The following is a 12036-nucleotide window of genomic DNA, read 5'->3' on the forward strand; positions in this document are numbered from 1 at the left end:
GGGGGGGGGGGGGGGGCACAGGCTTCCCATTTGTTTTAAGCTATGACTGGAGCATTCCAAATTATTAATAAAGGCAAAGTAAAGATTAAATTTTTAAAATTTAGTTTGCTGGTTTGAACTAGTTAGAGTGGCTGCTTTTTTTTTTTTTTTTTTTTTGTAATGTAAGTTGTTAATACAGTGTTTGTGTGTTCTGTCATCTTGTAACAACATTATCTTCTCATACTGTTATTATCTCAGTGAGCAAGAAGTGGCAACAGGAAAGATTTTAGTGTTACTGTGAGATATTTAAGTAACAGGACACACTATTGTTGCTGTAGGGTACCTGATTGGCAAGTGTCTGCATTCAAAATGCAGGATCAACATCTCCATACAAGTTACGGTTTTCTTACTGTTCCAGAGGTATTTGGTCTACACAGTAAGGAGGAATTTCTTAGAAATTATATTTATAGATTTTTTGTGGTCACTTCTCTGCATGAGGGGGAAGTCTATATGCGATCTACTTAAACAAAAGCATAATAAATGCTGTCTTAGCTTATACTAGTATCAGTAACTTCTACAAGAATATGCTGCTTTTTTTTTTTTTTTTTACTGTTATATAATGAAGTGTTTCTGACTGGATGTTCTACATAGCTTGAATTGTAATGTATGAAATTAAAAATCTGTCTCAGTTCTCTTATTTCATAGCTCAAGCTAGTATCTATTCCTGTTGTATTTGACATACATTCAACCTTTGTGTGGTCTGTCATGCCTACTTCTTTCAAAATTTGTGTATATCTTAATGAGGTCCCCATGTAATCTCCTTTTTTTTTGCCTAAATCCTTGTATCTTCCTGGCTGTCATTTGCAGAGCCTTTTCCAGTTCTATAGCATCCCTTTTTAAAGGAGTGAACAAAGCTGCTCACATGAGCAACCCGGTTGCACTAATCCTTAGTACAGTGTTCAGCTATGTTTGATACTCTAGTAATGCGTTGTGAAATGTTTCTGCCTTTATTTCTGTAACCAGAGCTGTACGTTTTAAAGTTTAATCTGCCATAACCTCAAACTCTTTGGTCAATATTTTTGTAACGTTTGACCATTGGTGATGCAATTCTTTTTTTCCTGATTTAACTGCTTGATACTCCTTTGCAGAAATATCCAAATTACACTCAGATTCTAGTTTCCTCCTGTCTGTGTGTTTTCTTTTTCATGTAGGCTCCACCATGACATTTAGTTCCTTTTGCGCATTCCCTTGAAGATAAACATGATGCATCAACCAGCAGCGAAGGAGGTGTCCTGCTCTGTAAAATTGTGCTGGGCTTTCGTTTGCCACTGAAGAAGCAGGCAGATGGATCAGTACCTCCCTGCTGCAGATCAAATTTAAATAAAAAAATAAATTACGTAAAAACTCCAGGCACTTGGTATCTCTCTTTATTGGCAGAATTGATTTTCTTTCTCAGCTTAGTAACTGAGGTTCTTCATGTTTCTTCACTAATTTGCATGAAGAGCAACACAGTAGTAATAGGCTAGGAAAAAGAGAAGCTTTAAGACATATCATCTCTGTCTTCCTTTTTGTTCTGTGTGTGAGATGCTGTCTGTTCTGTTCCTTGAGTTCAGCATTATTGGTAAATACACATTAAAGCAGTAACAATAGATGCAGCAGTTCTCACGTGGGGGAATTTGGCTGTCTTCTTCCAACTGTTTATCTGAGCTTTAGACAAAGTCAAGCTTATGGCTGACATCTTGCAAACTAAAAGGACGCCGGAAGGTTGCTCTTTTGTACTGCATTAGTCTGATAGCATCATCTCCATAGATAACTCGTCACAGAGAGATGCCCTGCTGTAAAAGGAAACTCTTACTAGCATTGGCATTGTCCTGGAGGTGGATATGTAGTCGTAATTTGAGGTGTTAGGCAAATGCATATCCTTTGTGATTCTTTTTTTATTGCTATATACATAAATAAAAAGTCTACTAAGCAGGGTAAAGGGAAGTGAGAGACGAGTAATTTTGTGTACGGTAATAAGAAATAAGATAAGTATTTTGTACTTATCTGTCTGCCTGCCATCATGAGACAAGCCACTTGCCTTGTGAAAGGAATGAATTTGAGAGAGGAGGCTGTAGAAAAACTATGTGTGTTTGGAGTTGGTCAGGGGACTAACAAATACAAAGATGCTCCAGGGGCACTGACTGAATGGAAGTGAAGTGGAACACATCGGAGGTCTTTTTTGCTCAGCTGTGCCACCAATTCACTTTAGCTTAATGTGCATCAGTGCTTTGTCAGTAGAATGAAAATAACATCTCAGCTTCATGTCGTATAGAGGTCTTGCTATCTTAGTAAAGCAGTTTGTGGGTCCTACAAACCAAATGTTGATATACATAGGAAAAGGTTACTCTTTTAAAAAATGCAAGGTATTTTTAGATTAGCCTATGAAAGCAAATACTAAATCATTGTATCTTCATCTTCCATTCATTCATTTAGGAACAAATAGAATGTGAATTCGCAACATACTGACAGAGTCATTCAAAAACCTCAGACTTCAGCCCATATATAGTAACTTCGATAGCTAATAAAACCACATGTTCAAACAAAAAACATGCACAGAATAACAGGAAGGCTTACTTTCAATAAATAAATTAAAATGATGCAGTTAAAGCTAACTCTTCTGTCACGTAAGGTATTTGACTTGCGTGAAAGCTATACAAAACTCAAAGCAAAACAGATGTCACTAATGAATGCAGAATAATTTTCAAGATACTTTTTTTGCACATCCCAAAAAAGGAAACAATAAGCAAATCATCTTAATGTTTCCGTAGAGACTAAAACACTTACTTGTTCACTTGAGCCATTAAATCCATTATTCTCAATCCAAAACATAGTGGATGAGACCGTCATTTTCAATCCAAAAAAAAGGATGAGAAATACCAGGTAGGGGTAATGCTCTAGCACAATTGTAGTTGATTGTTGTTGTTTGGTTGGTAGGTTTTTATTTGTTTGTTTGTTTTTAACAAAGGTAAGTTTGTGACCCAAAAAAAACCACAAAACACACAGAATCCCTAGTGGTGTTGCCATATTTTTAAAAAGCATTTAATCAAACTTTTTTGGTTAATCACAGCCTCTCACAACACTGTTAGGTATCTGTTAGTACAAATATTTAACACGTTTGCCAGCTGCCTGAATTTTCAGGCTGGTAAAATAAATTGCGTTTTTGAGTAGCTATAATCTGACAAATTTTAATTTCACAGTTTAAGAAATGAATCAGCTCCCTGTAGATGGAGTCCCTAGTCAGTCTGCCTTAGGAGCGTTTTCATTTCCCTGGAGGGGCAACACGTAAATCTTTGAGAGGTGAGAGAATCCAAATGCACGAATGCAGAGCAGGGTCAGTCCAGGAGAACTGGTGTTGGTTCTCAGTTAATGATTGATTGAGTTTGGGGGTTCTTTGCTCCTAGAGCAGATGTGGAGAAAACTTGTCCAGATTCAGTCACAGTTTCTTGCAGATGAGACCCATTGGTATTAATAATGCTAAAACACCCCAGGCTCTGTCCTGATTTTGTAGTGTCCTTGTAACACAAGAAGCCCTATTTAATTTAATTTATTTATTTAAGTATTCTTGTAAATTTTGAGTTAAAACTGTTTCTGGTAATTCAGCTATGCAGTCTCTTCATATGAAAAGAGCTTTACGATGGAAGCATTTATGAGACCTCACAGACTCCATGAAGTACTCCATTAACTCATATTACCTTTGTTTGTTTTTTTTTATATATATATATATATATATATATATTTTTTTTTTTTTTAGCTTTTTTTAATTGTCCTGAATGGTGTTGGCAGGTTTGATACTTTGAGAGGAGACCATATCCAGTCTACCATGAGAAGTAAACTCCAAAGGAAGGGTTCTTCTGGATCAGATGTAGTCTCTAGCCCACTGCTGGCAACACAGTGCCATTATAGTATAGTAATGGAGTGTAATAACACATGTTACAAGCTCAATTTGAAATGCGATTGCATGGCCTATTGCAGATAAAACAACAGTTCTTTAGAAAAAAAGAAAAACAGTCAAGCAGAAAGACCAAAACTGCCAAACTTTTTGAACCTTTATTTTTATCTCAATTCAAGTGGATCTTGTAGTGATGAGTTCATTGTATGGGGAAAAATGCATCTTTTCCTCAGTCAGATGTTAGCATTGTTTAAACTTCTAATATTTTCATACCTTTGGGCTATAAAAGAGTGGTGGTAGATTCTGTCTTGCTAAAGCATTTACTGTTTATATATATACTTTGTGTTATCCCTCTTATAATGTCATCTTTTTGTGGTAATCAGTAGTCTCTGTACATCTCCTAATACAATACTCTCATCTCTTTTCTGATCTACAGCAGAGGAACTGAGCTCACTGTTTGAAAAAAAGAATTTCAGAGTAAAATCCCCATGTTCTGGGAAGCAGTCAATATTGTCTGTGCGCCTTGAGCAGTGTCCACTACAGCTGAATAACCCCTTCAATGAGTACTCAAAATTTGATGGCAAGGTAAGTAAAACAGATATTTTTCTCTTATATCCAGGTGATCCCTGACCTGAAGATGATAAGCCTTAGGCAGTTCTTGTGTGCATTTACTGGTTCAAACGTTAATTAGTCTTTGTAGTAGGCTTAGTTATTTTGGAGTGGTTATCTGGAAACATGCATCTCTTCATCTTAAACATAATAGATTCAGATTCAGTAGAACCAGTTCTCCGCTTTTCATTACAAAATTGTGCCTTACCTTGCTGTTTTTCTCCTCCAGCAGGTTTGTTAGGTAAATGTATAGTGTGGCAGAGTTCTAGATCTATAGGGTTGATGGTGAGACCCTTTGTATAAATGATTGGTTATTTGGCACTTCTGAAAGTCTCTTCTGCTTAGTCACATCACAGCACTTGCTAAATATTCCACTGTTCTGTCTTTATCTTCAAAATGCTCTCACAATAGTGGAAAAATCCACGCTCTGTTTAGAGGGTAGAAAAGCATAGCTGCAACAGGACAAGATCTGTGGGGGAAAAAAAGGACTAAAGAATGTAATTCTGTGTAAGTACTCATTTATGTAACAAGTCAAGGAGGTTCATTACAAACCTAGGAAGGTTAGGTTGATTCCTTGTCTGCACTCACTTTAAGAACTTGCATTTGTTATTGCTCAGAATTGTGGATTACTATCTTTCCTTGTATGCAAACTAGTTACTCTTTATTTTCTTTCTATATCATAAAGTCTGTACTGGAATATAAATGTTGTGGTGGATCAGTGTCATTTGTTTTGAAACAATTATAAATACTGCATGAATCAGTTTTCAGTTGGATTTGTTTGTGGAGTCTCCTGTGAGAGTGTGAAGTTTGAGCTTCATTGCCATTCTGATGGAAGAATTTCATATTATGTTAAGTATTTTTAAAGTGCAAAGTCGGACATGTAACTCCACTAGTGTATTTAGAAGTAGTTAGAGTATTTGTAGAATGGTAACTTTTAAACCATGAAGTTAATGTCGCAAAAGCTGCCTCTATTCTTACCTCAACTACTATGGGCCAGTAAGTATAATACTAATTCAGTTTTCCAAAATGTTTGGCCTCATTAATAAATGATAGCACTACTTCTCTGACAACACAAAGATACCTTGCTGTTCTTACCTCATGAAATTTCAGTTTGGCAAATGTTTACATGTACTTCCAACAGTTACAGACAGTGGAAGTAAAAATGACATCAACGCTTCTTTAAGGGAAATTTATTATAGTTGAATGGTGTCCCAGTCTTGTTGGTTTAATACTTGAGCATGATTTGGGATCCTTGCTAGAATTTTTATCAGAAATTTGAGAAACTTAAGCATCTTTCCCTCCCATTTTGATAATCAAAATTGCTTTTTATTTATTCATATGAATTATAGTTGACTGTAATGAACATCTTTAATTTTCATATTTGTCTGATATACTTAGCAGGTGATTGTTCCATTTGAAGGAAATTGTACTGTACAAATTAGTTTCAGATATTAATGAAATACATCAGTGTTACTCAGTTGTGATGTGTAGGTGATATAAATCAGCTTGTGTGTGATTTAGAAATCAAAGTACTTATGTAACTCTCCAAAATAATTGAATTGGCATTTTGTTAGACTATAAACAGACTGTATTAATTATAACAAGATTGTTTATATTACTCTGGTAAGTTTTTCAATAGAGTGGTCATAAAATTTATTCTCTAGACTTCTGTATCTGTTGTTTTTTAATACCTACTTGACCATCTGAGATGTAGAGGAAACATTATAGTTTGCTAGTGACTTACTCTACTTACATAAAGTTTGTTGTATTTTCAAGCAGTAATGTAAACATCCAGATTATCATTTTTTCTTTTAAAAAATGTTTTTAATGAAATACCATTGATCTGGTATTTATTTTTATTGATAATATATGAGCAGTATTTTTCAGATAAATGCAGTTCTTTCAGGGAGTAGTGCGTGACTTATTTACATAATTAACAGAGCCACGTATCTCTTGGGAAAATGATACCTAATTGGGGAGAGGCGGGGGGATAAGGAGGGGCTAGGGGCCTAATTAAACATGTCTTTTTAAAAAAAAAAAAAACTACTTAATTATGTATTTACTCGAGGGATCACAGCGGCTCTGAAATCTTTGAGATTATAGATTATAGCCAGGCTCTTCTTTTTATATGCATGTATTTGAGTATTGTAACGTAAGCTTTCAGCTTGTTGGCTAACACCTGTTTTGCGGTAAACCTTCAGGAAAGCTCTTCATCTACAGTATGTGAGCTTTGCTCATGTGGGTTCAACTGCATGCTGAATGGTTCCCACTTACCACTAATTTAGCTTCCTAACTGACCTGATGCTATAAAACCTTCCTATGCAGGGTCTTCCTTGCCCTGCCCCACCCCACCCCAGCCTTTGATTTATTGTTTTAAGCTAATCAGTTAAAAATAAGAAAACATTGCATGCAATAACATCAACCAATTCATTAAAATGCTTACATCTTGCAGGCATTTTCTGCCAGATTTAGTGTCTTTTTCATAACCACTTCTGCAATTTTATGAAATAATAAAATTTTAAAGCACTCTAATTTCTTCCTGTTCTGATCAGTTCATTAATTACCAAAAAATTAGAGAATATGGCTTGTGAAATGCAACTACATTGGAAGCATTCTAATCAGCTCAAGAATTCAGGTGACTCTTGGCACGTGGTTACACAGGACAGACTTCTGGCTTTCATGTGCATTGTAAAACTTCAGTTCTAACCAGAAGACATTCTTATAACTTCTCATGCCTGCATATTCAAGTTTTTCCTTAATGTAGTTGATGTAAACCTAACTCTTGCCTGCATGGTTTGTAAATCATGTGGGTTGGACATCTTGGTTAATAAATCTTGCAAACTCTAGCTAAGATTATCATATGAAAATAAGCCTTATTTATTAATTCAGTTGTCATTTGTGTAGTATATTACTCGAAGGCTTAAGAAATCAGTTGCCATTTCGGTTTCCTTTATCTGCATGCAAACTAAATCATCAAACATTTTATAGGTAAGTTTAGCTATATTGCTGTTTACAAGATTTGAAAAATCATATTTTGATGGCTTATAGTCCCAACCAGCTGACTGTTGATAAGGTTGGGAAAATAAGACAGACCATAAGACAGAGTCGAAAGCCGTAGGCATGTACCAGCCATGAAACACAAAAGTGTTGTAACCGCTTGTTTCAGCGACAGAACTGTGAGATTCACAACATTCAGATTAACATTTCTTTTCAGGAGTAATCACAATTATTAGATAATGACTGTTGATTTTTAGTGGTAAGCTTTGTTGCAGAATCAAGACCTTAATTATTCTGCTCTTCTTTATTTTGATATTCAGAAAGAGGGTCTAGCATTACCTGTCTTTCATTAATTGTTTTATAAACATATGTCTTTTCATTCTATAGAAATTCAGAATACTTTTTTTTCAAATCACGAGTGTAACTTGCGTGAGTTGCTGGAAAGTGGGGTGATGAGTCTTATCTGAGATATTAGTCATAAAGGATACTGATTTAGTACAGTATTAGTGTCAAAGCTATTCAGCCTCATGACCACTAGCAAAAGTAAGTGTTGCCAAGTTCTACTGGGACAGAGGAAAGTCATGCAAGAATCGACTGTTAGCTCTGCAGGATCCTGCATGACTAACTCTTGTTAAGGCCCCTGTTTACAGTTCCTGTGGAAGTCATCTTTGAAGTCCATCCGCATCCATTTTTCTTTGTAGTCTCTGCCACCTTTAAGAAATTCTAATCACTTGAACTGACAAGTGTCTTGTCAGTTCAGTTTTTGAGATGCCTCTCACCAAATGGCTGCTCTTACATCCTGAGAAGAATGTTAACAAACACTGAAGTGCTACAGGACTGTTGAAAAAAATAAACTAAATGCCAAAGATATGTAAAATAGTCAAAGAAGAAAGCTGAAATCAAAATGTAAAAAAGGGATCATTCAGCTCTAGAATAAACTTGATGTGCAAGGCAAAAAACTTTTCCTGCATGCAGACTAGTCTTCTTGATTTTTTTTTATTGCAAAATCCATAATTACTAGCTGACAATCAAGACTTTAAGAGTCTTCTAGTTTTTCTGACCTTATAGGGGCATTGTGGGCTTACTTGACTACTGGAGATAATTTAAAAATAGGTTACCATGAATTTTGATTGGATAGATACTAAAAATCCTACTGCAAGCAACGGTACCTCTGAATGGTATTATTTTTTTTATGGGCAATTTTAGTAATGTGTTAAAAACCAACAATTTCTCTTACAGCAACTGTTTTAAAAATGATGCTGTGGAAAGCATGGGGGGAAGGGATAATTCATGAGTGCTAATTGCTTGGCTGTTAATTTTCATAAGTGTTGATAGAAGCAGTTCCTTAAATTAAACTTTGTTTAAAATGTATCAGGGGAAATATTCCACAATGTCGGGCCTGAAGTGAAAATTAATATGAATGCTGTGGCAATTAACACGTACTGGTTAATAGCTTTTAGCAGCATTTTGGGATGATAGTCCTTAAATACATTTTTGCATGCTGCTCTTGTTTCAGTCTTGTTTAAGAGTATTTCTGGATAATCATGAACAAATGTTTTCCACAGTCTCCCGTATTAAATAGCTATACTTAAAGAAAGTACATAAAGAACTTACGAAAGAAGCAATACTGTTGTATTTAATATTGAGAATGTTTAAAACAATCCAGTATTGAAATCTGTGAAATATTTTTATGTAAATACTCTGCCCCAGAGCTGCGTAGAATGTCCTCATAGTTTTTTTTTTTAAAGCAGTTGCTTTTTCTGCTAATTTTAGTGGTTTACAAAAAACATGCACTCTACTGAAATACTTGAAATAAAGATACTTATCATGTTATCATTTATATGACCTTTCAAATGGTGTTTGGATTAGGTACACATTACTCTGCTCTAGCACACACCTGGTTCTAACATCTTGTAATATAATACACATAATGTTGCAGGTAGTTGTTAAGAGAGATTTATTAGAGAGAATTGTGTACAGTGCTTTTTTATGCTTTGCGAACAGCTCAAGATGTAAGTTACACAGCCTTCTAAGTTTTGGAACACTTGCTTTAACTATCCTTGTTGTGATGTCTCTGTGCCCCAGTGGCACGACGTGGTGAGATGGGCCAGCGCAGCTGCCAGAGAGGTATTTTAGTTCCGCTGAAGCGGAGGCTGTGCTGTGCTGTCTTCCTGGATTGGCTTTGCGCTTCATTTGGCCAGGTACAAGCAGCGTTGCTTGGCATCACCCCTGCTGGGGGACGATCCCACTCACCTGGGCAAGAGGAGTGGGCTCCCCGCACACCAGCACGGCCGAGCAGCACGTTCCTGGCCGGGGGCTCCAGGGAAGCTCCGCGGCCTCTCCCCATGGTGCTGCTCCTCACAGTGCCTGGGCAGCACTGTGCACTGGTGCCAGCTCAGGAGAGGGGTCAGGGACACAGACAGGGGAAGGTCAGGGACAGGCAGTGTCACAATGGGCGCTGCGGGTGTGGGCTGCAGCCTCTTGCTCGGCCCAGTTCCAGAGCTGCACCGTTGGGCTTTAGGCACCTGAAACAACTGCTGGGAGCATGTAGTTGTGTCCCGCTTTCCTGTCAGCAGGCTGCAGCTCCTTGTAAATTTTTTCACCCCGTCAAGATGGGGAGTTGAGGTCTCATGTAATACTGAGCACCTCTTGCCATCAGTGACGTGCATCCCTAAGACATAGGGTTTCATACTTCTGGTCCTTACGTGTAGCATCACATCTGCTGTGCAGAGAGTCCAGTCATGCTTTCCTTAAGATGGAGATTCTTAACTGAAAAATTACCACTTTCTAAAATAAATTTTCTTTCGGAATACGTGATTAACATGAGCAGTGCTGCTAGCTGAGTTGTATTTAAATAAAACACCCCTGTATTAAGAATGCTTGGTTTGTTCTTTATTGTGTCAAAGCTGTAGTGTTCCTGAAGCCTAATGAGCACACGTGGCTGCTGGCGCTGTGGGCGGTGGTGCTGGGAGGAGCGAGGCCCTGCACCCGCGGTCAGCCCGGCAGCGCCGTGGAGGTCACAGCACGCGGGCCTCGGGCTTCCATGCAGCGATTAAAACATATTAAGCTGACTGTTGCTCAATTTAAAGTACTTCAGAAACTGTTTTGTTATTTCCTATAGAAGAGCCATTTGTCAGCAGACAGGGAAGCGCCTTGTGATGGTGGCTGAGTGCTCGTGCTGGGCGGGCAGGGAGCGGATCTGAGCCCCTGCGGGACTGCGCCACTCCCTCAGGGGCCTGCTGTCCTCCATCGCGCCTGCTGTCCCCCATCGGCCGTCCCCATGGCTGCGGTACCTCGCAGGGCAGCGCAGGGGTGGCGTGGCCTCTGCTGGCCAAACTGTCGCCTGGGGTAGGAGGCTGAATGTTGTTTTTTTGCCGTCACCTCTGTTTGGGGACATGAGTTTTATCTCTCAGTGCCAGGCATTTCACTTGCATTAAAAACATTTTTCAGGCCTTATGCAGATTAATGTAGATCTGGTTTGATTAACTTCTGGCTTGAAGGCACATTTGATTCACTTCTCCCTCTTCTGCACCTCAGCTCCATGTCTCTTGCTGCTGTTGTTCGCAATTGCCCTTCCTAGGCAGCATTTCTGCCTTACAGAGAAATCCCTTTTTGAAAACGGATCTGTGTTTGTTCGTGGCCTGTTGCAGTCTTTGAACTCGTTGAAATGAGCCAACAGCCCTACTGGGATAGTACTTCCCAAAGTCCTGCATTGCTTTGTGAAACCGTCTGCTGCCTGGTGTTCGCATGTCAGGATGGTGTTGTCAATGCCGCCATGCTTCCCGTTAAACTTAAACTCTAAATAAGATGAAAGTAAGTTTTGAAGACCTGCAAAGTATGCTACTATGTAACAAAGAATTAAATTGATTTGTTATGTGTGCATTTAGCTACAATTCATTTTAATTGTCCTTATGAAGTTAAAAAGTATTAGTGTCAGATAAAGATTCATCACCATAGTATGATTTAAAGCTGGTGCTATAGAAAGCAGGCATGTGTTCTGGCAGATGTTTATATAAGGCACTGTCTCTTCTGACAGCAGTTAAAAAGTATGGTTGTAGTAATCAAATTGTGGTGCAGCATCTCAGAGGCTAGAACCAGATTGAATTAAAATAGATATAAGATTTATGAATAGCAATAGCTGTGATAAAATTTCACTACCTTCTTTAATGGGAAGGACCTTTACACAGTACAAGAATAAGATTTTAAATTGTGCCTTCCAATTTTTTTCTTTTTTTTCCCCCTTCTGGAATAATATTCAATTATGGAGAAGGAACAAGCATTTTTTTGTCAAAGATAACTGAGATACTATACTATATTTTTAGGACTACATAAACATTACTTCAGGAAAAATATGGGATATTCTGATTTCAGAAAGATTTCATCTTTCTTCTACTTTCATGTTTCCATAGGATTTCCTCTATTTCCATCTCAGAAAGGAATGATATCTTACTGTGCTGAAGTTGACATTTTAAATGACAGAACCGTAACTGTTTGGGATAAAACTTTTCTTGAATCATGTT

General features: G+C 37.7%; 1 protein-coding gene across 4 annotated transcripts in view; it reads left to right on the top strand.

The window, feature by feature from the left end:
- Positions 1 to 12036, top strand: part of MAPKAP1 (MAPK associated protein 1) — a 102219-nt gene that overhangs the window by 14811 nt on the left and 75372 nt on the right. For all 4 annotated transcript variants that reach the window (XM_084493693.1, XM_084493690.1, XM_084493691.1 and 1 more), the window contains one exon: positions 4347 to 4495. In XM_084493693.1, coding sequence (XP_084349819.1) covers positions 4347 to 4495 — 149 coding nt within the window. The remainder of the gene's footprint in view (positions 1 to 4346; positions 4496 to 12036) is intronic.

This window comes from Aythya ferina (assembly GCF_964211825.1).
Source record: "Aythya ferina genome assembly, chromosome: 20".
In the NCBI taxonomy this organism is placed as follows: domain Eukaryota; kingdom Metazoa; phylum Chordata; class Aves; order Anseriformes; family Anatidae; genus Aythya; species Aythya ferina.